At 40.0% G+C, this 27,240-nt stretch overlaps 1 protein-coding gene across 1 annotated transcript in view; it reads right to left on the bottom strand.

The window, feature by feature from the left end:
* glra1 (glycine receptor, alpha 1) overlaps nt 1–27,240 on the bottom strand; it is a 157,522-nt gene that overhangs the window by 40,174 nt on the left and 90,108 nt on the right. The window contains exons 6-8 of the mRNA XM_060836892.1: nt 20,886–21,020; nt 18,522–18,736; nt 10,400–10,546 (exon numbers count right to left, since the gene is read on the bottom strand). Coding sequence (XP_060692875.1) covers nt 10,400–10,546; nt 18,522–18,736; nt 20,886–21,020 — 497 coding nt within the window. The remainder of the gene's footprint in view (nt 1–10,399; nt 10,547–18,521; nt 18,737–20,885; nt 21,021–27,240) is intronic.

Here is a 27,240-nt window from a genome sequence, read left to right as displayed (position 1 = left end):
CCAAATACATGTATGTCTTGTCCCTCAGGATTCCCTCCAACAACTTGCCCATCACCGAGGTCAGGCTCACTGGTCTATAGTTCCCTGGCTTGTCCTTACCACCTTTCTTAAGCAGTGGCATCACATTAGCCAACCTCCAGTCTTCCAGCACCTCACCTGTGACTATCGATGATACAAATATCTCATAAAACAATAAAATATCTTTTGATTATTTTGATTGAGTATAGGAGCTTGTAGTTCATGATGCGGCTGTACAGCACCTTGGTTCGGCCACTTTTGGAATATTATGTTCAGTTCTGGTCTCCCTGCTATAGGAAAAATGAGGTGAAAATCGTAAGGGTTCAAAAAAGATTAACAAGGATGTTGCCAGGGTGGAGGGTTTGAGCTATGAGAAGAAGCTAAATAGGCTGGAGCTATTTTCCCTGGAGCATCAAAGGCTGGGAGGTGACCTGACAGAAGTTTATAAAATCATGAGGGGCATGGATCAGATGAATAGACAAGATCTTTTCTCTGTGGGTGGGGGAGTCCAGAAGTGGAGGACATAGGTTTAAGGCAAGAGGGGAAAGATTTAAAAGCGACCCAAGGGGCAACTTTTCACATAGATGGCGATACATGTATGGAAGTTGTGGAGGCTGGTACATTTACAATATTTAAGAGGCAACCCTATGAGGTTATGAGTAGGAATCGTTTAGAGGAATATGGGCCAAATGCTGGCAAATGGAACTAAATTTATTTAGGATATCTAGTCGGCATGGTCAAGTTGAACCGAAGGATCTGTTTCCTTGTTTACATCTCTATGACTGTGACTTTATGATTGATTGGGTCAGAATATTATCTGCCCTGATTTGATGAGGTGCTTACTTAGCAGACTTAGTAAAGTATGGATGAAGCTGCAATAATTTTAGCCAATTCACATCAATATGGGCAAATACATGAAAGAGTCCAAAACAAGAACATTGCAAATATCTTAACCTTAATCTTTCAAAGTTTTTAAAGATTGAAAAATTGTGCACATTACTCTGTCATTTAGGAAAGCTGACAGAAGAAACTCAGGTCAGTGTCGACAGGTCACTTAACATCTGTTGGTGCTATACTGGTAAGTGTCTGGAATTAAGGACAGCGAGACTGAACAGGTTGAAAATTTTCAGCTGGCCAGAGATAGAGTCAGGGTAGATTTGTAGAAGGTAGATTATGCCTGAAGAACTGATTGAAGGTTTTGAAGAGGTGATTAAAGTAAGAGACTGGAAAATGAGCATAGGAGGTATTTTATGTGGACTTCCAGACAGCATTTAAGAAAATCCCTCATTGGAGGCCATTAAATTTGAAGCCTTTGAAATTGAAAGCCAAGTACTCACCTGAATAGAAAATTAGCTGAGTAGCTAATTAGCTGAGACAAAGAGTTGGGATAATAGCTATGTGCTCCAATTGGCAGAATATGACTAGTGGAGTGTCACAAAGATCTGTGCTCAATGCTCAACTAATTATGATATTTATTACCAACTTAGCTATTACGATAGAAAATTCCATGTCAAAATTTGCAGAAGACATAAAGATGGATCATTAATATGTGATGAACAGGAACAGTAAGTAAATAATCAAAAAGGAATGCTGCCCTTCATATATTGGAGACTAGAATTCACAAAGTTATGCTTTGGTTATTCAAAACTCTGGTTCGACTGTGCCAGGGATAATATGAATAGTTCTGTGCATTACACCTGGGCAACAACATATTGATCTTGGAGCAGAATACCTGGCCTCCAAGGGTTACATTATGTCGAGAAATTATATTAGCATCTGAAAGCTTTGGGAATACAAAGGCCAATTTGAGTGACTTTTCAAAATGCTAATGGGGAACAGAGAGTGGATAGAAAGAAATTAGCTTGGAGTCTTCTATCTAAACTTCATCTGGGCACAAAGTCACATTTCAGTGCACAAATGGCCACAGTTAAGTTTTGTTTCTTGGAGAAACTCCAATTTTCAAATAAACCTGTGATTAAGAAATGGGTGTAAGCCCTTCAGTCCCTTGAGCTTGCTCAGCCATTCACTAAGGTCATGGTTGATCTGATTGTACTTGTTTGTTACATGAGTCTATTTAACTCTGCCTTAACACCTTTCAGAGACACTACTGCCACCATCTTTACAGGAAGTGTGTTCTGAAGACTCATAACATTGAGTTTAAAAACAAATGCAGTTTCTGTTTTAAATGAATGATTTTTAAATAGTGATTTTAAAATAGTGACCTTTCGTTCTAGGTTCTACCATAAAATGAAACATCCTTTCAAGGTCCACCCTGACGAGTTTCCTCAGGATCTCAGATGTTTCAAGTAAGTCACCAGTAGAAGCCAAGCTATCCAATCCTTTCTGAAAAAAACAATCCAGTTGTTCCAGGTATTACCCTGGGAGGTCTTCTCTGAACTGTATGCTATTCATTTATATCCTTCCTTAAATAAGGCGACACAGTTCTCCAGATACATCTCATCAGTGCTCTGTATAACTGAAGCATAACCACTTTACTTTTGTATTCCACTTCCTTGATAATAAATAATAGCATTCTGTTAGCTTTCTGATTATTTGCATACATACTATACATACTAACCTTTTGTGATTCATGCACTAGGACACCCAGATCCCTCTGCATCTCAAAGTTCTGCAATCTCTCATCATTTAGATAATATTTTTCTTTTAATTCTTCCTGCCAAAATAGACAATTTCACATTTTCTCACATTACATTCCATTTACCACATTTTTGTCTATTCAATTAACCTATCTATATATTCTTTGTAAAGAGGACATAGACAACAATTTACTTTCCTTTCTACACTTGTGTCATCAGCAAATGTGACAAACATGCTTTCTGTCCTGTCATTCATGCCATTTATATATATTGTTACATCCCTACGGCACATGATTGTGATAACCTTAAAAAGATTCATTGATGGTAACTTTCTGCTTCCCATTAATCAACTAATCTTCTGTCCATGCCAACAATCCACCACCTACACAAAAAGCTTTTATTTTCTGCAATAATGTTAAATGAGGCACTTTCATAAATGCAATCTAGAAATCAAAGTATAATATATCCAAGCAGTTTCCCATCTGCATGGCATGGGTTACCTCCTCAAAGAACTGTATTAGATTGGTCAAATATGATTTTCCTTTCACTAAACTGTATTGACCTTGCAATGGATTTAACCAAGTGTCCTGCTAAAACATCTTTAATAATAGCTTCTAACATTTCCATTTAACAAATGTTAAATGAACTGCCCCATAATTTCCTACTTTCTGTCTCCCTCCTTTTATGAACACAGGAGATATCCAACCCAAACTCATTTCTCCTCTGGCCTTTTTATGAAGGGGGAGTGTCTACTAAGGTTGGAGTCTCCATTATAAATGGGTATGTATACCATTTTCCTCCACAGGTGCAGAAGTTTTAAAGCTACATCAGGTTTGAGAGTTTGTCAAATGAATGGAAAGCTGGTGAATCTGAAACCTTTGGAAAGGTAAATAGAAATGGTTTTCTCAAGTTCAAAGCTACTGTCTTGATGTGAATTAATGCAGTGATCTGTCATAAGGATCTGACCATGAAATAAGATAGGTTGACGATTACATTGACCAGCATCAGTAATTGCTCACACTTTTACAGTACTTTCTAATAGAAACAGTACCAAAATGTAGTGAAAATATCTTTTAAAATATCCTGTGTCTTTTTTACTATTATTTTACGTGTCCTGGCTGTTTTAAAAACACAGCTTTTGATGCTTGTAACAAACTTTTGACACTTTGTTAGGAATCTCCTGTAGACTTGAATCACATCAACCAATACCAACTCTGCTGCATCAAACATGACAGAAGCCCACTTTCATCATGGATTCATGTCTGATAAGTTCATAACTGATGTATAATATCATGAGGGAAGCCAAATTTTTTTTTTTATCTTGTTACATTCACACGCTGCCATTTATACATTGTGTACTACTTCCTCTTTCACATAAATGGAAGATTCATTGCCAAAGAATCTTTGACATTCAGGTGTTATGAAAGCACCCAGATAAAGAGTATGTAAGTTTTTTGCTTTTCTGGGAAGCAATCACAAGGTGAACCTCAAATGAAAAGAAGATTTAATATTTTTGTAAAATAATTCCAAAGTTTGCAAAAGTCCTCAGAGTTCAAATTGTGAAATTCTGAAATGGTATGACCTGGATTACATTCAGATTGGCTGATAAAGTGGCAGATAACATCCCCATACAACAAACATGCCAGACAATAATTATCTCCAACAAGGAAAAGAAGCTAACTATCTCCTCCTGATACTTGTTACAATTGTTGAATCCTTGCATTAACGTTCTTGAGATTGCAATTGACTATAAATTTAACTTCACAAGCTATACAAATACTGTGGCTACAGGACATAAAGGAAGGAATTAACTGTCAGTAAATCTCTTGAATCTCATCCAAGTGTGGATGAAGCTGGGCTTTGTTCAGCTGAAGGATTTGTCAATATTTTTATGACTGAATTTTTCTCACCATTTCAATATCCTTTTGAGGCATGGTTGCAAGTCCATTGTTCTGTCAATAGTTATTATGCCAAATGGAAGTCTCATCCCATTTCCAAAGATAGGCCAAAAGACTTTGTTATTATTAAATCGCCTCAATTATGTTTCTTCTGTTTCTCTTTTTTCCCCCTTTTAGACAGTCTCCTGCTCCAAGTTGTATTTTATCTGTCATTCTTAATCTTTATCCTCATGAATAGCAAATACTTTGTACCTGTTAGATAGGATCAGCTTCTGCAGATTGTCTTACAGTATCCAACCTGAGGTTCATTTATTCCACATAAAAGCTGCCATACAAACCCAGTTCTTAACCTGTACCCCTTCCTGAGGTGGGATTGCAGATAGGAGCTGCCTGCCAAGATACTTGTCTGTCACCACAATTTCTCTTGACTGTTCTTGACTCCCATTCCTGCTCAATGACCAAAAGCTGAAGATTTGATTGAGAAACAATTAACTGATTGGCAGATGAATTTGCAACTGTAAATCTACAAGAATATAATTTGTCAACAAATATGGGGCCAAGTCAGTTTACTATGATTTTGATTTCCAATGTTAATATCCTGTCTTGCTCTTAATCCCCACATACTAAACATTTGCAGATTGAATGAAGCAGCAAGATTATTGTTATCAATATCACAAAAATACTGAACAGAAATCATTTCCAAAAGTTCAAAGGCAGAGGAATGTCCTCAAAGAACATAAGATCTTCCACATTTTTCCTAAAGAATGTGAATATTCCCATGAACTCAGAGTGAGCTCCTGCATCTAACTGGAAACTACATTAACTGCAATCTTTGGCAAATCAGCATAAATTCAATGCTAGGCTTTTTATTTTGGAAAACAACATAATGATAATATTTCATTTTTCATGTTTGTTGTTTGAAATAAAATCTGCCAAGCAGATTAGCAGGCACCTTACCCAGACTGACAGAACCTGCCATTACACCATTTTCTGTTCCCATCATACATATCTGGCAGTGAACATGGAATTATGACTCTGGGGGCCTTGGATCATTAGGGCACAACTCACAAGTCAATTCCATCCCTTACTGTGTCACTTGTGCTCAGTCTGAACCAGAATGGAAGACACCATTCCCTGTAAGTTTGATTTTCTTGAAATAATCCTTTCCCAGATTTACAAAGAGAGGCTCTGCACTATCTACCAATTTATTGGGCATCGATGTAGGAACCAAGTGATTGATCCTTCAGTCAGCATAGCCAGTATTTCTTTTCCTGTACCATTGACCAGCACCAGACTTCCTAATATGGTGCAGGCTAGCTGTATTGGAAACAAAGGTATTTACCAGAATGTCCCTGCTCTTTACATATCACTAGTAAGTGCTCATCATTATTCCATTCTGTGCAGTACAATCTTTATCAGTACAATCTTCAGTATCTGTGCTGGTGTTCGAAATTGTTGGCAAAAGGGGTGCAAAATATTTTTAGTGGCTATTATTTTACTGCATTGACATAATCCAATGATTATAAGAATTGACAAACATTATATTGTTGTCTCAAAGAGACACTTTCAACTCAAGTCATTAACAATTGTAACTTTTGGATGGTGGATCCACAATAAAGTTTCCCCTTTAAGGATGTGTAACATGCCTGAAGTACTAACAACAGACTCTTATGTTACCAGGTCAATGAGAATTTTTAGTTCCAGTGGGGTCAACACATATTTGATCCAACGCCTGTTTAACTCATTACAATGAGTACCAATCAGATCTATTGATCAACTAAAAAGGTTGATATGGTTCTTATGAATTAATTACAAGTATTGGTCAAAGAGATCTTGCCAAATGCATTTATGTTCATATCACACCAAAGATATTCCCATGCCTAGTTTCTGCTTATTCCATGCATATGAGGCAGAGGTAGGGAATTCAGTTGTGAAGAAATTTCAATATATACCTGCCTCTGATGGCTCAAAAATACACTTCAATGGAGTTCCAACTGACTTTTTTCTTTTTGCATGGGGGATGTGACTATCTCTGGCCATTTATTGGCCATTTCTAATAACCCTTGAGAATGTGGTGTTGAGCCACATTCTTGATCGTTGCACTCCATGTGGTATAGACACACCCACAAAGTTCTCTATTCGGAATTATGGCCCAGTGATAGTGAAGGAGTGACAATATAGTTCCACTTCAGGAATATGTGGGACTTGGAGGGAGACTTGCAGGTGCTGATGCTCCCTTATTTCTGCTACCCTTGGCCATGACATTGGAGGGTGCTATCGAAGAAAATGTTGATAAGCTGCTGCAGTGCATTGTGTAAATGGTAAACATTAACACTTCAATGATAGAGGGAATAAATGTTTAAGATCATTTGGGTGCTGATCAAGTAGGTTACTTTGTCTAGTATGGTATCGATCGACTTTAGTGCTGGTGAAACTGAGCTCTTTCAGCAAAATGGAGAGTGTTGTAACATGCATCTGACTTGAATCTTGTGGATGAGGTGTCAGAGATTAGTTACTTGCCAAAGAATTTCCAGCCTCTGTCCTGCTCATTTAACTGTACTTATTGAACTGGCTTATTTCTACTTCTGACCTGACCAATGGTAACTCTGAGGACATTAATGAAAGACACTCAGCAGTGATAACACCATTGAATGACAATAGTACCTGTTTAGATGCTCTCTTTTTGGAGACTGTTATTGTCTGGCATTTATGTGGCATGAATGTTCCTTTCCAACTACCATTGCAAGGCCAAATATAATCCAGGACTTTCTCAATTCAGATCTGGGTTACTTCATTATCTGAAAAGTTGCAAATTATTCCAAATATTGCAATCATCAGTGAATATCCACACTTTTGACCTTATGGAGAAAAGTTCATTGATGAAGCAGTAGAAGACAGCTGTTGCAAGAACACCACACCAAGGAATTCCTGCAGTGATACTGTACATCTGAAATGATTGCAGTTGTTGGAGTTTAATCATCTTCCTTTGTGTTATTTATGACATTAAGCAATGGAATATTTCCTTTTTGATTCCCTTTAACGTCAATTTTTCAAGGGCATCTTGATGCCAGGCAGTACTACTCTGACGATCACTGTGCTCTCTTATAAATCATTTCCGTTATTATAATTGAAAATTCAGAGAGACTTGGATGATCTACCGCATGTTCACCTCTGCAGCATGGATTTACATTAGGCAAGATTGATAGTGTGGAAATGTATTCTCAATAGCAACTGCAAAGACCTTATGAAAAGTCATGTTGAAGCGACAATCCAATACGAAATTGCTCATAATTAGTTCTTAAAGTATTAAATTAGAAGTCAAGCTCAGCTAATACCAAATGGTTGTGTGTCTATTGCCTTTTTGCCTGACTGACTATTTTATTTGCATAGTTAAGAAAACATGGCACTTCAAAAAATATTTTATTGTGCAATTTTCTGAGATATTTAGGCATAACATGGTGTGAGTATTTGTATTAAGGAAAACCCGTAAGAATGATTGGAAAGGAAACATTATGGTGGGGAGAATAAAAATGCTATTCTAGGATTGAGTTGAAGGAGTGAAGTGAAGTCAGTTTTATTCCACATCTGACTCTGATCTGTAGAAATGTAACATTGGCAATGGATGTAGTTATGGACAAATTCAGTTCCCTAACATCTTGGTAGGCACATTTATATGCCACTCCCACCTGCCACAAATATAAAGAAAGATAATACACCGTGAACCCTTAATGCTTAACACTATGAGTATATTATCAATAAAGCAGCCTGATACCATAATTTGCAGTTCATTTGTTGTCATGATCTGAATTTAGATCAAAGTCATACAGTCATAGAATCATACAGCTGTACAGCATGGCAGCAGACTCTCCGGTCCAATTTGTTCATGCTGACCAGATATCCTAACCTAATCTCGTCCCATTTGCCAGCATTTGGCCCATGTTCCTCAAAACACTTCCTATTCATATACCCATCCAGATGTCTCTTAAATGTTGTAATTGTACCTGCCTTCACCACTTCCTCTGGCAGCTCATGCCATACACACACCAGCCTCTAAGTGAAAAATTTGCCCTTAGGTCCCTTTTAAATCTTTCCCCTCTGACCTTAAACCTATGCCCTTTAGTCGACACTCCAGGGAAAACATCCCCAACTTGTTCAACTTTTTTCTATAGCTGAAACCCTCCAAATCTGGCAATATCCTTATAAATCTTTTCTGAACCCTTTCAAGTTTCACAACAAGTTTCTGGTAGCAGAGAGACCAGAATTGTATGCACTATTCCAAAACTGGCCCAACCAATATCCTGTACAGCCACACCATGACCTCCCAACTCCTGTACTCAGTGCTCCAACCAATAAAGGCAAGCATACCAAACACTGTCTTCATTACCCTATCTCCATGCAACTCCACTTTAATGGAAGTATGAACCTGCATTCCAAGGTCTCTTTGTTCAGAAACACTCCTCAGTCCCTTACCATTAAATGTGTGAGACCTACCCTGATTTGCCAAAATTAAGCACCTCACATTTATCTAAACTCCATCTGCCACTCCTCAACCCAATGGCCCATCTGATCAAGGTCCTCTTGTACTCCTTTGCTGTCCTCTGTACCTCCAATTTTGGTGTCATCTGCAAACTTACTAACTATACCTCCCACGTTCAAATCTAAATCATTTATATAAATGGCAAAAGCAGTACAGCATGATCCTGTGGCACATTGCTGGTCACAGGCCTTAATTCTGAAAAACAAACCCCCACTACCACCCTCTGGCTTCTACTTTTGAGCCAGTTTTGTATCCAAATGGCTAGTTCTCCTTGTATTCCATGTGATTAACCTTGTTCACCAGTCTACCATGAGGAACCTTTTCAAACCCCTTACTGAAGCCTATGTAGATCACATCCACCACTCTGCCTTAATCAATCCTCTTTGTTACTTATTCAAAAAACTCAATCAAGTTAGTGAAATTTGCCATGTACAAAGACATGCTGACTACTGTTAATCGGTCGTTGCCTTTACAAATACCATAATTTCCAAATACATGTAAATCCTGTCCCTCAGGATTCCCTCCAACACCTTGCCCTGCACTGATGTCAGGCTCACCGGTCTATAGTTCCCTCGCTTTTCCTTAACACTTCTCTCAAATAGTGGCACCATGTTAGCCACCCTCCAGTCCTCTGGTACCTCACCTGTGACTATCAATTATACAAATATCTCAGCAAGGTGCCCAAGTCATTTAAACACAAATTCAATCCCAGTAATAGTTCCTCCTGACACAATTTTTAATGTTAGGGATGCTTTCTCCCTTTCACAAATGGTCATTACCTTCAAGTAAAGAAATTCCTTGAAAGTGTGTATTTATTTTCTGATAAGAAGAACCCTTCATTAAGGCACCCCAAATTTCAATTCTAAAGATCTCATTCCTTCCTATCTCTGTAACCTTTACCTATCCCACAACAATCCAAGAATTCTATATTTCCACTAACTGGTTTCTGGTGCACATCTCACACCTTTTATCCCAGCATTAATAACTGCACCTCCAAATGTCCAGGCTGTTCGCTGAAACAATCCTTTCATAAAATTTCTCTATTTCTGTCTCTCCTGCTATTAACACCTATCGTTGATCACGTCTTTACTGATTTCTCCTTATAATCTCAACAATAATTAGTTTTCTGTGAAGCGCGTTGATATATATTTCTGTATGAAAGGTGCTAGGAAAATACTAATTATAATTCACACATCTTGAAGAAATAATTTCTTTGTTCTTCAGTTTGGGTTCATATCATTATCTATAGACACATAAACCAACAGTCCTCTGTCTCTATCTGTCAAGTTATACCCTAATCAAGTGTGTTTTTACAAAAGGGGTCTTTTTCTTATCTCTCTAGTCTCTACCTTGTGCAGGCGTCTTCGCCGGCGAAACCTCAGCAGTTCTTTATGTTGACGAGACACAAAGTTAACAGCTGCATATTCCAACAGTGCAGAGAAGACAAAGAGTAAGCAGACAGCCATCCAGATGTCAATGGCTTTTACATAGGATACCTGAAGTAAGGAAAGACAATTATTATTTGTGATGCTGTTATTAGCATCCGCATATTAGTCAGATAACCAAACTTTAGTTGCTGTTCCATTCAACAGAGTTTCACTTGAATAAGCCTTTTAATCATTTTCCACCACAACATAATTTGAAAGAGAAACAGGAGATGGAAGCACAGTTTGATCCACTAAGAAAGACCTAAAAGAACAGAAAAAAGATATGAGCAAGTGATGGGAAAGTAGGTATTGGAAATATTGGGATTGTCCAACAGATATTGTCAGGAATTTCTCACAGATACTGAGAACTGAAGGACAAGAGAAAGTTTTGAATAAGAAAAAATTGCACCCACAGTCTGTGCATAACTGCTTCAAACATGGATTTCCCTCTTCCCTGCCATGATATTGGTATTTTTATTAATCGAAATGGCTCAAGCAAATCTCTAGCTGTAATAATTTCATTATCCTTATAGACCCAGAGGACATCTATATAACTCTCATTTTCCTTTTTCATTTGATATTACTTTAAATTATTTTTAATCATAACAGTTACCCAAGCATAAAAGCAGCAAATTCTGGAAAAAAAAGTCAACATATCTAGCAGGGGAGGTGTCATAGTGACATTGCCACTGGCCTAGACTCTAGAATGCTGTCTAACGTTCTGGCAACATATGTCCAAAGCCCACTCTAACAGATGGTGAAATTTAAATTCAATAAAAATGTAGAACTGAAGGCTGCACTGTTAATGACCACATGACTACTGCCAATTGTTGTTAAAAGGCAAAAAAAACTATCTGGTTCATTATAGGGAAGGAAATCTGCTGTCTACCTAGTTTGGTCTAATGTAACTCTAAACCCACAGCAATGTGATTGACTCTTAACTACCCTCTGGGCAATTAGTCCTGATTTAGCCAGTGATGCCCACATTGTCTGTGTCCAGACAGCGAGAGAAGAAAAGAAACGGAGCTTAAAATTTTCAGGTCATGACCATTCATTAGAACAGACAAAATATCTTGACCTGAAACAATAACTGTCTCTCTCTGAAGTTTTCCCAGTATTTTCTGCTATTATTTCAGAATTCTACCAAATGCAGTATGTTATTTCTGAATTAAGTTTGGTAGGCTGTACTTTATTATTACTTTGGAACAACTAAATTATTAAAATCCATATTTTTTGAGTTCTTTGTTCACTGTCAAACTAAGATAGTTATTTCCCTCAACCTTAGTGCAACACAGCTTATGGGTGGCTCAGTGGTTAGCATTGCTGCCTCACAGTATCAAAGATTTGCGTTCAACTCCAGCCTTGGGTCACCACCTGTGTGGAGGTTGCACCCCTCCACATGTCTGTGTGGGTTTTCTCTGGGTGGTCTGGTTTCTTTGTGCAGGTTAGATAGATTGGCTGCAGCAAGTGTGGGGATCTGAATGGAATACTCTTTGTGGACTCAATGAACTATTTCTGTACTTTAGGGATTCTATAAATCATTCTTGCACATTTTATTAATCTAAAGACCCATATCATATTGTTTAACTTTTTCAAGTGAAGATATATTCTATTGCCTGAGTTTTTCTTATAATGTAGTCTCTGAGACGTGCAATTACCCTTATTACTTGATGCTGAGTCTTTTCCAGTCTACCTATATTCTTGTGAAGGTGTTTATAAATTGCATAAAATACTTCAGATTTGGCCTCATTAGTAACCTATGTAAAAAGCTATTCCCAATGTTCTAATGTAATATCCAAAATAAACAGAAGTACCCAACTATATAATTTATTTTACTGCTGCAACTACCCTTGGGAAATAAAGCAGGGCATGAGACTGAGGTGTCAGTGGGGGAGCATTTTGGGGTCAGCGACCATAATTCTATTCATTTTAAAATAGTGAAGGAAAAGAATAGACCAGATCTAAAAGTTGAAGTTCTAAATTAGAGAAAGGCCAATTTTGACGGTATGAGGCAAGAACTTTCAAAAGCTGATTGGAGGCAGATATTCGCAGGCAAAGGGATGGCTGGAAAATGGGAAGCCTTCAGAAATTAGATAACAAGAATCCAGAGAAGGTATATTCCTGTCAGGGCGAAAGGGAAGGCTGGTAGGTATGGGGAATGCTGGATGATGAAAGAAATTGAGGGTTTGGTTAAGAAAAAGAAGGAAGCATGTCAGGTATAGAGAGGATAGATTGAGGAATCCTTAGAACAGTATAAAGGAAGTAGAAGTATACTTAAGAGGGAAATCAGGAGGGCAAAAAGGGGACATAAGATAGCTTTGGCAAATAGAATTAAGGAGAATCAAAAGGGTTTTTACAAATATATTAAGGAAAAGAGGGTAACTCGGGAGAGAATAGGGCCCCTCAAAGATCAGCAAGGCAGCCTTTGTGTGTAGCCACAGAAAATGGGGGAGATACTAAATTAATATTTTGCATCAGTATTTACTATGGAAAAGAATATGGAAGATATAGACTGTAGAGAAATACATGGTGACATCTTGCAAAATGTCCAGATTACAGAGGAGGAAGTGCTGGATGTCTTGAAACGGTTAAAGGTGGATAAATCCCCAGGACCTGATCAGGTGTATCCGAGAACTCTATGGGAAGCTAGAGAAGTGATTGCTGGGCCTCTTGCTGAGATATTTGGATCATTGATAGTCACAGGTGAGGTGCTGGAGGACTGAAGGTTGGCAAACGTGGTGCCACTGTTTAAGAAGGGTGGTAAAGACAAGCCAGGGAACTATAGACCGGTGAGCCTGACCTCAGTGGTGGGCAAGTTGTTGGAGGGAGTCCTGAGGGACAGGATGTACATGTATTTGGAAAGGCAAGGACTGATTAGGGATAGTCAATATGGCTTTGTGTGTGGGAAATCATGTCTCACAAACTTGATTGAGTTTTTTGAAAAAGTAACAAAGAAGATTGATGAGGGCAGAGCAGTAGATGTGATCTATATGGACGTCAGTAAGGCGTTCGACAAGGAAGACTGATTAGCAAGGTGAGATCTCATGGAATACAGGGAGAACTAGCCATTTGGATACAGAACTGGCTCAAAGGTGGAAGACAGAGGGTGGTGGTGGAAGGTTGTTTTTCAGACTGGAGACTGTGACCAGTGGAGTGCCACAAGGATTGGTGCTGGGTCCTCTACTTTTTGTCATTTACATGAATGATTTGGATGCAAGCATAAGAGGTACAGTTAGTAAGTTTGCAGATGACACCAAAATTGGAGGTGTAGTGGACAACAAAGAGGGTTACCTCAGATTACAACAGGATCTTGACCAGATGGGCCAATGTGCTGAGAAGTGGCAGATGGAGTTTAATTCAGATAAATGCGAGGTGCTGCATTTTGGGAAAGTAAATCTTAGCAGGACTTATACACTTAATGGTAAGGTCCTAGGGAGTGTTGCTGAACAAAGAGACCTTGGAGTGCATGTTCATAGCTCCTTGAAAGTGGAGTTGCAGGTAGATAGGATAGTGAAGAAGGCGTTTAGTATGCTTTCCTTTATTGGTCAGAGTATCGAATATAGGAGTTGGGAGGTCATGTTGCGGCTGTACAGGACATTGGTTAGGCTACTGTTGGAATATTGCATGCAATTCTGGTCTCCTTCCTATCGGAAAGATGTTGTGAAACGTGAAAGGGTTCAGAAAAGATTTACAAGGATGCTGCCAGGGTTGGAGGAATTGAACTGTAGGGAGAGGCTGAACAGGCTGGGGCTGTTTTCCCTGGAACGTCGGAGGCTGAGGGGTGACCTTATAGAGCTTTACAAAATTATGAGGGGCATGGATAGGATAAATAGACGAAGTCTCTGGGTCATGGAGTCCAGAATTAGAGGGCATAGGTTTAGGGTGAGAGGGGAAAGATATAAGGGGCAACTTTTTCATGCAGAGGGTGGTACGTGTATGGAATGTGCTGCCAGAGGATGTGGTGGAGGCTGGTACAATTGCAACCTTTAAGAGGAATTTGGATGGACATATGAATAGGAAGGGTTTGGAGGGATAGGGGCCGGGTGCTGGCAGGTGGGACTAGATTGGGTTGGGATATCTAGTCAGCATGGACAGGTTGGACTGAAGGGTTTGTTTCCATGCTGTACATCTCTATGACTCTGACTCTCTAACTACTTCACATTTGCTGCATAAATTTTGGGCAATGTTAAAAATCAGACAATGACAGGTTATAGTCCAACAGGTTTATTTGGAAGCACTAGCTTTCAGACCGCACTTACCTGCTTCCAAATAAACCTATTGGACTACAATCTGGTGTGGTGTGATTTTTAACTTTGCCCAGCCCAGTCCAACACCAGCATCTCCAAGTCGTAATTCCTGGGGACATAATAATTCCAAGTCTCTTTCCTTTCCGATCCCTCTCAATGTAAAGCATTTCACACTATTCCATGTTACATCGTTATCTGCAATGCCAGCGGCTACATTATGCCTCCATTAATTGAAGAGGCTCCTTTGGGTAATTCTGAATATATTCTGTTTATTTTTTGGTTACATGATGTGCAGGACAAATCTATAGGGGACCAACTGATGGGCCTATGACCGAGTTTGGTCAAACCAGCCATCCATAGACCCATGATTCCTTTAACTGTTTGCACATGTTTAAAGTCATAATTTTTATCCAGGGGAGCATTCAACAGAAGCATGTGGTGACACAATATCTTCCTCCCATGAAAAATGATCATTGTTTTACATTTTTGTTTTTGTTTGGATTTTCCCCAGATCCTATAATTTTGGTTTAGTTTTTGTTATTCTGTTGGCTTCTTTCGTTTTTTTTTACAGACGTCCAGTCAATAAAGTTCAAGTGGCATTGCTATTTTTTGGGGAAACATTTTACGTATTTTGGCAAGTTTCAAGTTAACCTAATCCTGTAGTCCTGTTGGCTTCTTCCGTGCTAAACAAATATTTCCAGTCCCTTCCAATGTTCAATATGTTACCTCACACTGAGCTGAAGTATACTGATGGACTTGGGAAACGGGAGTGAGACTGCTTTCAGGCTTAAACCCACCTCCAGTGGGAAACTGATTAAAATCTAGATTTTCATGTCTGTGAGCCCTTAACTAACATGGGGATTGACTCTCAGTTTTCACAGAAGCATCCAGCTGCAAAGCAAAGCAAGTAAGTGGGAGAATGAGTCAAGCGGAAGGCATTTTTCTAAATACATTTTCAAATTTTAACAGAAAAAATACAGTAACTCGCCACAGAGTGGTGATGGTGGTTTGAGAAGTATTGGGCCCGTCAATGGTCTGTACTTTGGCTGTACCTCCCAGTCAGTCAAATATGGCCTTATAAGAATGCTTAAAAATGTGTTGCTGGAAAAGCGCAGCAAGTCAGGCAGCATCCAAGGAGCAGGAGAATCGATGTTTCGGGCATAAGCCCTTCTTCAGGAATGAGGAGGGTGTGCCAAGCAGACTAAGATAAAAGGTAGGGAGGAGGGACTTGGGGGAGGGGCGCTGGGAATACGATAGGTGGAAGGAGGTTAAGGTGAGGGTGATAGGCGGGAGAGGGGGTGGGGGCGGAGAGGTCAGGAAGAAGATTGCAGGTCAAGAAGGTGGCGATGGAGGGGGCCAAGGACCTGCATGTCCTTGGCGGAGTGGGTGGGGGAGTTAAAGTGCTGCCAGACCATGGCAACATGAAGCCTGGAGGAAGAGCGCCTCATCTTCCGCCTAGGAACCCTCCAACTACAAGAGATGAATGCAGATTTCTCCAGCTTTCTCATTTCCCCATCCCCCATCTTTTCTCAGTCCCAACCCTCAGACTCAGCACCGCCTTCTTGACCTGCAATCTTCTTCCCGACCTCTCTGCCCCCACCCCCTCTCTGGCCTATCACCCTCACCTTAACCTCCTTCCACCTATCGTATTCCCAGCGCCCCTCCCCCAAGTCCCTCCTCCCTACCTTTTAACTTAGCCTGCTTGGCACACCCTCCTCATTCCTGAAGAAGGGCTTATGCTCGAAACATTGATTCTCCTGCTCCTTTGATGCTGCCTGACCTGCTGCGCTTTTCCAGCAACACATTTTTAAGCTCTGATCTCCAGCATCTGCAGTCCTCACTTTCTCCTTATAAGAATGCTGACAGGCCCAGTCTACTGGTGGGTGCCCAACTCTGGACAGTTGACCAATCACTTTCAAAAACTGAAAATTGACCGCAGAATTCCAATGTGTCTCCACTAAGGCACCAGTCCAGGTGAATTTCCTACTTCCTTGTGAAGGTGATGACCTTCCTGGCATTGGAACACACCGGCTAAAGCTGCACTTTCAGGAATGGGGTGAAGAAGACAAAAAGCCAGCACACTGATCTGTTTCATAATTTTTAGCCCCATCCATAGCAAACCTTGGCAATAATAAATCCTGAAAGTTTATCCCAAAATGTCTGTGCCAATTCTCAACCTATTTAACCAGCAGGAATAATTGCTTCAAAATATTAGCAGTTTCTTATTTTCTCAACAACTGCATACAGGTACTTATCTGCTTGTATTGCTAGTAGCTTGCTTGATCAGGAAGCATCAAATAACCAAGAAGGCAAGACTGTGGAGGACCACTGTGGATCAGTGCATCACTATTACAGCAATTCCACATATCACTATCCTTTCCTGTTGATCAATCATTTTCACTCCATATAATCTGTAATCTTGCACCAGCCAACATAGGTCTGAACTTTCTCCTCTTGACGCTGAGCAAATCTGCCTCTGGGTGTCCAAATGGGAGGTTTGCATGGCTTAAACTGCACACGTTTACACCTGCCACGCCAGTCCTGCTGTGCTTCATGTTTCATTTAACAGTGAGGATGGCAGATTATAAACTGGCACTCGACAAATATGATTTTGAGTTTGTTGTTTAAATATGTTCTCCAAAGACAATTTTCCCTAAGATTGCTATTTTCACCAGAGGAGGATGGGTTCACAAACCGTACCATGTTAAGAGATTTGATTGGCTCAATCTGTTTTTTAATGCATGTGAGTCTGTCCTGGTGACATAGATGACAAGATTAAATTGACCAGCATTGTGTGAGTGTTCACATACATTAGTGTTCCTTTATCTCAAAATGTCCTTCGGCATTCAGCAGTATGAAAACTCAGATAATTATGTAAGTGGGATATACTGTGGTTTAATTTACATATTGATTTAATGTTGTGATATCTGCTGAATGTTTGAAGCAGTTTCCAGTATCCACCAAGAATAGAAGCAATATCACAAGTCTTTAAAATGCTCACAAAACATTGATCTTTCCAAATCCCTTTTGAGAAGAATTATCCCTTTTATGAGCTCTTAAAATGCAAGTAGAATACATGCATTCATACATGAAAACATTTCTAATTTCAACATTTCTAATTCAACTGACATGCATTATTCCTGTACAAATAAACAGACAGATTGATGAAAATACTTTAAAGAAAGATATGCTTATTTGAATACTATAAAACTGTCAAACAAAGCTAGTATGTTCATTTGCAGCTGTATAAACAATCCCCTACAGAGCTGAAGCTGAAGTGAATCTTGGATCTCCACTAGTATTCATAAAGAGACCATTTGCTGAAACTGGTTCTAGCCATTGTTCAGTCTATTTTATTGATTCAGTTGCCCATGGGAGTTGAATGAGAGGTAATGGCTGGAAGCTCTAACAACCATGAAGCAAATTGGGCTCTTGTCCCAAGAAATGAGGTTGCACCTTACAACCTGCTCACCAAGGCATTTGTCCACTTTTGTTGCTGCATTAGGCAGTGGCAAGGCTGACTCCAGGCTATTCTTGATTCTCAGACATCAAATTCCAGATGAATGGGCTGCCTTCCAAAGTTGCACTATGATGTTAGCAGGTAATAACTTGCACTTCCTGAGCTGAAGTTAAGCCCATAATGCAGAAAACAAAGGTTATGCATTGAATGTTGTTATAAGTTATATACATGCAAAATTCCGGACAGAACAAGACTTTAAAACTACATGTAAAATATGTAAAGTGCTTATGATTTATACAAGACAACTTTGCCCTTCCATCAATTTATGGTCTGTTACCTTTGGTAGAGATGCTCGGGATCCTGAACTCTGAGTGGTCATGGTAAGCACAGTTGTAATTCCTAGACCAACACGTGCTGGTGCTGCATCCATATTGATCCAGAAGGAGACCCAGGACAGGATAACAATGAGGAGACTTGGGATATACATCTGGATTAAGTAGTAACCCATCTGTCTTTCCAGGTGGAAACGTGCCTCTATACAGGTAAATTTCCCTTAAGTGGGACAGAAAAGTCAATGTGATATGAATTAGGTTAGTTTAAATAAAGTCTGCATTGTTTCAAGGAATATTCAGTGTGTTTCAGAGAAACTGTCTGCATTGGTGGTAAGGTCAATGACCAGAGAATAGAGATTAAATAAAGATAATCAGCAAAAACATCAGAAGGGCGATGAACAGAGTTTCGATTTTTTGGCATATTCGTTTTTTTTGACATGGAACCACATGGAGTGGTGGAATCAGATTCAAAGTAATTTTCAAAAGGGAACAACAGTACATGGATAATAACATGTGCAAAGACATGCAAAGCAATGGGGAAAGAGAAGGGGAGAAGGACAGCTCTTTTAAGGACCTTGTAGAGACACAATGATGAATGATCTTCCATGCTGTATGATTCTATAATTCACCTGGTGATTGTAAGTAGGTTAGGGGTGTGTTTAATGGGAGTATGAATGGCTGTACTGTTGAACATTTTATGTGTTTCTAAGAAGGACAATTTTTTTCAAAAGTGATTTTGAAGGGCTGAAATTTTTTGAGCATTATAAAGATTTGCTCAGTCTTAAAGGGCTAATACTCTGACTTTGTCTACCAGTAACGTTTCTCAGAAATCTGGAGTTAGGCTTCCCATGAATTTCTGATGACTTGCAATGGCAAAACACAAAATACATAATCTGTACACAAATTTCTGACATACGTTTTCAGCAAGCATGCCCCTTAGCCATGCTGTAAAATTGGGAAAAGATTTCTTTAAAGGCCTTAAGATAATTGATATGTGTAATTTAGATAGAAACTTAGACGCTATAATGTTCTCATGGTCCTGTTGGTCTTATCTGGCTATCTGTAAGAGGAGGTGGGATTGAGGTGTGCTACTGTAGAAGTCTTAGTGAGTTTCAACAATGTACCAAAGTGGAGGGAGTTATGTCTATGGTGGTGGATAGACTGCCCAATAAACAATTGCCCTGGACAATGTGAAACTTTTTTTTAGTGCTGTTAGAATTGTACTCATCCAGGCATTGGCAAATACTCCATCACACTTCTGACAAGCCTTGTAGATGCTGAAAAGCCTTTGGGTAGTTTGAAAGTGCAGAATTTCAAACTTCTGACCTGCTCTAGTACTGTCGTTATTTATGTTGCTGATTCAGTTAAGGTTCTGGTTTATAGCAATCTCTATAATGTTGATGGTGGGAAATTCAGTGCTGGTTGAACATTAAGGAGAGGTAATGATACTCTCTTTTCGGAAATGGTCATTGGTTGATATTTATGTCCCACTCATCAGCATACACATGGTGGTTTTCCAGATCTTGTTGCAAGTGAGTACGTATGAGCTAACTGTCTGAGATTTTGTGCATGGAACTGGACATTTAATGTACTATTTACTGTATAGACATTACATTCTCCTTAGTGGGATTGATTTAGTTAAACAATGCTTTTTCCATTGCGTATGAAATTGAAAGAAATACATTTTAAAAACAGCACATATATATGACAACAAAGTCAAGAGTTTTATTTAAAATGTGTACAGATTAAGAGCAACTATTGTAAATGTTACATTTCCTATTCCCCCAAATCAATCACATTATGACCTGAGTGAATAAATTGGCACAGCAAGTGATTTATCACTCAGTTCCAGACTTGCAACAGCAATTTTGTCGCCTCTGGGACCTGTTTAAAATTTAGATATTTATTCAGCAAATTGTAACACATTTGGCAATGGCAAGTGCAAAAATCCATGAAATGCTATACCACATCACATGCTTTCCTGATAAAGTACTATCCATCAAAGCTGAGCATCAAAGCAAAACAATTTAACAGACACAGAATACCTTGAGTCAAAAATGCTGAACAATGATTAAAGGCAAATTATTTACATTTTTTTATTGATTGGATTTAAATGTCTTATTTAAGTTATCCAAAAACATTATTAATGCAATGGAAAACTTAAATGGGAAAAAGAATAATTTGCAGCACAGAATTCTATAAACTCAATAATTAGAAGGTAAGATCTATGGTTACAACAGGCTCTAACATTTAGCCTTCCAGTGTTAAATGTTTATGCACAATTGCTGAGCATATAATGTTTACCAAGCCTGTTGTAATGGCACCTTGCACATCACGTTGGTGACAATGTTTCTGGTTATAATACTGACCTGTATTGTAGTGCTTTGTGCAGTCTCTTAAATCTTTCTCCTCTTGGAGAATAAACTGTGGTAAAGTTAATCCGTCAGCTACCTGTACAGCTTTTTCATCCCATTGAAATATCAAATCATTCATAGTGTAGCCAACTGAAGGATAAAAGAGGGAAAGAAATTTCATATTTGAAAAACCTAATACTGCAATACTGAGCATTTGAAAATTCTCATCAGGTTACATGAGTCACTTAGAAATATGTATAATGTCCACCATGTGCTATTTTTCATATCTTTATCAATACTTTTTTGTAAATCTGCAGTGTTTTAAGATATTTATTGAAATCAATTATAACAATAGGAGAACAATTAGGGGCAAATGAACAGTTTCTCTAAATACTCCAAAAAAGTCTAATGAACAGGGGTTAGAAGCAGAAGACTAGTACAAATGGAAATGCTTAAAAGGTTTCTGTCACCTCAAGGTAATTCGCTCTGAAACTCAGTGGCACTTTCTGGGAGACAGAACATTGGTTTCAATGGTGGGAAGGTCCATGAAGTCAGGATACACAACATTGGTTGCATGTGGTGGGATGGACAATAGATAAGGTGATAAAAAGCAAAATACAGTAGACACTGGAAATCTGATAGCAAGACGTTTCATTATTTTCCCCAACAATATCCATTACGGAAGTGAACTTTCACTCCTAGCTTAACTCTTCCTTTTTTTTTAACTTGACAGAATCTTTCCAGGTATTATGGTCTCGAGATTTCTTGCCCGATTAAAATTTTATTTGAACTGAACTCAGGTTGCTAGTGACCCATGGGCTACTTTCTCAGTTGGTCATAAAAGTTCAATTTTGTGGTGGGGATCCAAGATGGCCGCGATCTGATAGGTCTGCTGTGCGAGGTCTGCACCAAGTAAGGTAGGCTTTCACACCCCCCTCACTAATCATCCGTAAGAAAAATCGATAAAACAAAGTAATACAAAATTCCTAGAACCTTTTTGATTCTGTTTCTAACATTCTGGGAATAAGATGAAGATGAATAAAGGAAAGGGAGCGAGAGGATCTCAGCAAGCAAGGCACTCCCCTACAGTGCCAGGCACATCCATGGCTGCAGCCCTGGCTCCTGCGGCAACGCCCTTGAACCTGTTGGAGCAGCAGAAGCTAGTCTCAGAGTTTGTAAAACTTCAAGAGAAAATCGGCGCTGGAACCAATCTCTGCCATGCTACAAAAACATGACCAGAAGATCCAAACGCTGGAACGAAATGTTGAGGTAGGCGAACAAAGGACCTGTTGTTGGAGACCACAACGGAGAATTCTGAGGGGCGGATCCAAATACTGGAAGGCCAGGTTCGGGCCCCTGCTGGACCAGGTCAATGACCTTGAGAATCGAGGTTGAAGGAAAAACTCATGGATAATCGGGCTCCCAGAACGTAAAGAAGGTGAGAGTCTGGTCAGTTTCCTTGACCAGTGGCTCCTGCAGCTTCTGGGGCTGGTAATCGAGTTGGACCGAGTGCGTATGGAGTGGTCCCACTGAGTCACGATGTGCAGGTCTGGGTTAGATCAGCACCCCTGCCTGGTCCTAGTGTGACTCCAGTGTTATAAAGAGAAGCAACTTATAATGGAAGCCTCCAGAAGGCTGGGAAAAGACTCACAGGCTCTGGTGTACAAAGGTTCAAAAATTATGTTTTCGCAAGACTTCTCTGGGGCTATAATCAAGAGGAGGAAATCTTTTGATGAAGTCAGGAAGACATTGAGAGATTTGAATATCCAATACGCTGTGAGGTAACCAGCAGGATTGTGCTTCAACCATGAGGGTCTTTCTCAACAGAGAAAGTAAGGGATTTTTGACTCTTTGAAATAAATGATCTTGGTTGGAGGGAAAACAACAAAGCTATGGACAATGGCCTATCATTTCCTTTTGTGGTTGTTGGTCCTACAGCCCTGGCATTGCTTTGATGTAAAAAATCCATTTTTTTCTCTTTTTTAATAATTTTTGTTATTTCTTTGTTTCCTCTGGTGTGGGGTGGGGTTGATGTATGGAGGGGATGGGGTGGGCATCTACTTTTAACTCTCACTTGTGTAAATGATAGTTTTTCTTTGTTTCTGTATTGCTTGGGTTTGGGGAGCAACCATAGCTGGAAGGAACCAGAATGGTTGTAAAGTTTGGGATGAGTGCCTTCTATGGGCAAGGGAGGAACTCTCCAATGATTCATTGTTCATGTGTTTCTTTGTTTACTTTAAGAGTATTGGTTAGTTTTTTAAATAGTTTTGGTAGTATTTTTAGTGGTAGTTTTTAGATTTTTATAAATTTTGTATTCTCTCCACTTGATGCACCATGAATAAGCTTCTTCCTCCCAGGGTGGGGGAGCTGTGGGCTGCTCTGGGCAGTCATGGCTAGTGGATCATTTAGATGATGCACCTGGAACATAAAAAGGAGCCATTCCCAGGTCAAAAGAAAGAAGGTGTTCTCAAACCTCAGAAAGGAAAGGGTTGACATCACCCTGTTACACGAAACACATTTGAATGACAAGGAACTGACCGGCTTGAAAGGATATTGGAGCGGGAGGGGAAGGGTCCAGTTGTTGTGGTCCACGTTGGTACTAACAACATAGGCAAAACTAGGGTGGAGGACCTGTTTGGTGACTACAAAGCACTTGGCAGGAAATTGAAGCACAGGTCCTCAAGGGTCATAATCTCCGGATTACTGCCCGAGCCACGTGCCAATTGGCATAGGGACAAGAAAATTAGGCAAATAAACACATGGCTAAGGGATTGGTGTGGGAAAGAGGGATTCCACTTCATGGGGCATTGGCATCAGTTTTGGAACAGGGGGGATCTGTACTGTTGGGACGGTCTCCACCTGAACCGATCAGGTACCAATGTTCTAGCGAAGAGGATAAATAGGGTGGTCAGTAGGACTTTAAACTTCTGAGTTGGGGGAAGGGAAAGTGAAAGCGACAGGGAGTATGGCGTTAAATGGAAAGATAAGCAGCAGGATAGCATGTGTCCAGGCGGATTTAAAATTGAGGCAGAATGAGAATGCAGAAAAAGCAAGGATAACTTAGGACATCATATGACTTCCAACATCTCTAATGATAAGGAAGTTTGCATTAAGGCACTTTACCTGAATGCTCGTAGCATTCATAACAAAGCAGATGAACTAATGGCACAGATAATAGTAAATGATTATGATGTGGTAGGCATCACAGAGACTTGGTTACAGGGGGGTCAGGACTGGCAGTTAAACCTCCATGGTTTTTCAACTTATCGAAAAGACAGAGAGGTGGGCAGAGGGGGTGGGGTTGCCTTGTTAGTTAAGAACAAAATTAAATCAATGGTATTGTATTGAATGACATAGAGTCGGATGATGTGGAGTCTGTGTGGGTGGAATTGAGGAACCACAAGGGCAAAAAAACCATAATTGGAGTTGTGTATAGACCTCCGAACAGTGGTCAGGACCAGGGACGCAACACCTACCGGGAAATAGAGAAGGCATGTCAGAAAGGCAAAGTCACATTGATCATGGGAGACTTCAATATGCAGGTGGACTGGGTAAATAATGTTGCTAGTGGATCCAAAGAAAGGGAATTCATGGAATGCTTACAGGATGGCTTTTTGGAACAGCTTGTCATGGAGCCCACAAGGGAGCAGGCTATTCTGGACCTAGGGCTTTGCAATGAACCAGACTCTGTAAAAGATCTTAAAGTAAGGGAACCCTTAGGAAGTAACGATCATAATATGGTAGAGTTCAGTCTGGAGTTTGAAAGAGACAAGGCAAAATCTGATGTAATGGTGTTACAGTTAAATAAAGGTAATTATGAGGGCATGAGAGAGGAACTGACAAAAATAGACTGGAAGCAGAGGCTAACCGGGAAGACAGTAGAGCAAAAATGGCAGGAGTTTGTTGGTATAATTGAGGACACTGTACAGAGGTTCATCCCCAAGAAAAGAAAGATTATCTGGGGAGGGATTAGACAACCATGGCTGACAAAGGAAGTCAGGAAATGTATTAAAGAAAAAGAGAGATCCTATAAAGTGGCCAAGAACAGTGGGAAATCAGAAGATTGGGAAGGATACAAAAACAAACAGAGGATAACAAAGAGTGTAATAAGAAATGAGAAGATCAAATATGAAGGTAGGCTAGCCAGTAATATTAGAAATGATAGTAAAAGTTTCTTTCAGTACATAAGAAACAAACGACAGGCAAAAGTAGACATTGGGCCACTTCAAACTGATGCAGGAAGCCTAGTGATGGGAGATAAGGAAATAGCAGGAGAACTTAACAAGTACTTTGCGTCAGTCTTCACAGTGGAAGACATGAGTAATATCCCAAAAATTAAAGGGAGTCACGGGGTTGAGTTGAGTATGGTTGCCGTTACAAAAGAGGTAGTGCTAGAAAAGTTAAAAAGTCTTAAAATTGATAAATCTCCTGGCTCCGATGGGATACACCCTAGAGTTCTGAGAGAGGTGGCTGAGGAAATAGCAGAGGCATTGGTAGAGATCTTTCAAGAGTCACTGGAGTCAGGAAAGGTCCCGGATGATTGGAAGATGGCTGTTGTAACCCCCTTGTTCAAGAAAGGATCAAGACAAAAGATGGAAAATTATAGGCCAATCAACTTAACCTCGGTTGTTGGTAAAATTCTAGAATCCATCATTAAGGATGAGGTTTCTAAATTCTTGGAAGAGCAGAGTCTGATTAGAACAAGTCAACATGGTTTTAGTAAGGGGAGGTCATGCCTGACAAACCTGTTGGAATTTTTTGAAGAGGTAACAAGTAGGTTAGGCCAGGGAAACCCAGTGGATGTGATCTATCTAGACTTTCAAAAGGCCTTTGATAAGATGCCACACGGGAGGCTGCTGAGCAAGGTGAGGGCCCATGGTGTTCGAGGTGAGCTGCTAGGATGGATTGAGGATTGGCTGTTTAACAGAAGGCAGAGAGTTGGGATAAAAGGTTCTTTCTCAGAATGACAGCCGGTGACGAGCGGTGTCCCGCAGGGTTCAGTGTTGGGGCCACAGCTATTCGCATTATATATTAATGATTTGGATGAGGGGACTGGGGGCATTCTAGCGAAGTTTGCCGATGATACGAAGTTAGGTGGACAGGCAGGTAGTACTGAGGAAGTGGGGAGGCTACAGAAGGATCTAGACAGGTTGGGAGAGTGGTCCAGGAAATGGCTGATGGAATTTAACGTGAGCAAGTGCGAGGTCTTGCACTTTGGCAAAAAGAATAAAAGCATAGACTACTTTCTGAATGGTGAGAAAATTAGTAAAACCAAAGTACAAAGGGATCTGGGAGTGCTAGTCGAGGATTCTCTAAAGGTAAACATGCAGGTTGAGTCCGTGATTAAGAAAGCGAATGCAATGTTGTCTCTTATCTCAAGAGGGTTGGAATATAAAAACAGAGATGTGCTATTGAGACTTTATAAAGCTCTGGTTAGGCCCCATTTGGAGTACTGTTTCCAGTTTTGGTCCCCACACCTCAGGAAGGACATACTGGCACTGGAACGTGTCCTGCAGAGATTCTCACGGATGATCCCTGGAATGGTAGGTCTAACATATGAGGAACGGCTGAGGATCCTGGGATTGTATTCGTTGGAGTTTAGAAGATTGAGGGGAGACTTAATAGAGACGTACAAGATATTACATGGCTTGGAAAGTGTGGATGCTAGGAAATTGTTTCTGTTAGGTGAGGAGACTAGGACCCGTGGACACAGCCTTAGAATTAGAGGGGGTCAATTCAGAACAGAAATGCGGAGACATTTCTTCAGCCAGAGAGTGGTGGGCCTGTGGAATTCATTGCCGCAGAGTGCAGTGGAGGGCGGGACACTAAATGTCTTCAAGGCCGAGATTGATAGATTCTTGTTGTCTCGAGGAATTAAGGGATACGGGGACAACGCTGGTAAGTGGAGTTGAAATGCCCATCAGCCATGATTGAATGGCGGAGTAGACTCGATGGGCTGAATGGCCTTACTTCCACTCCTATGTCTTATGGTCTTATGGTCTTATGGTCTTATGGAACATTTGAAGTTACAGCAGGGAGGATTTGGTGGGGTATTCTTCTCCTCTTTCAATTCTGAAAGCAGAGGAGTGGTCATACTAGTACAGATGAATCTCCCATTCCAGATAATGGAACAAATTAAGGATGAGTATGGGCAGTTTATTATCCTGAAGGCCTTAATAAACATGGAAGAGTATGGCATCTTGAACGTCTATTGCCTCACGGCGCACCTCCTTAAATTCTTAATTGAAGCAGTCTCCAAATTAATGGCTCTTGGGGTGCGCCATACAATTATAGGAGGAGACTTCAACCATCTCATGGATCCAAAGGATCTTTTTTTTTAGATTAGACTTACAGTGTGGAAACAGGCCCT

This window comes from Hemiscyllium ocellatum, chromosome 16 (genome assembly GCF_020745735.1).
Source record: "Hemiscyllium ocellatum isolate sHemOce1 chromosome 16, sHemOce1.pat.X.cur, whole genome shotgun sequence".
NCBI lineage: Eukaryota > Metazoa > Chordata > Chondrichthyes > Orectolobiformes > Hemiscylliidae > Hemiscyllium > Hemiscyllium ocellatum.
The sequence above is the reverse complement of the archived record's forward strand: the minus strand, read 5'-3'. Positions and strand labels throughout refer to the sequence as shown.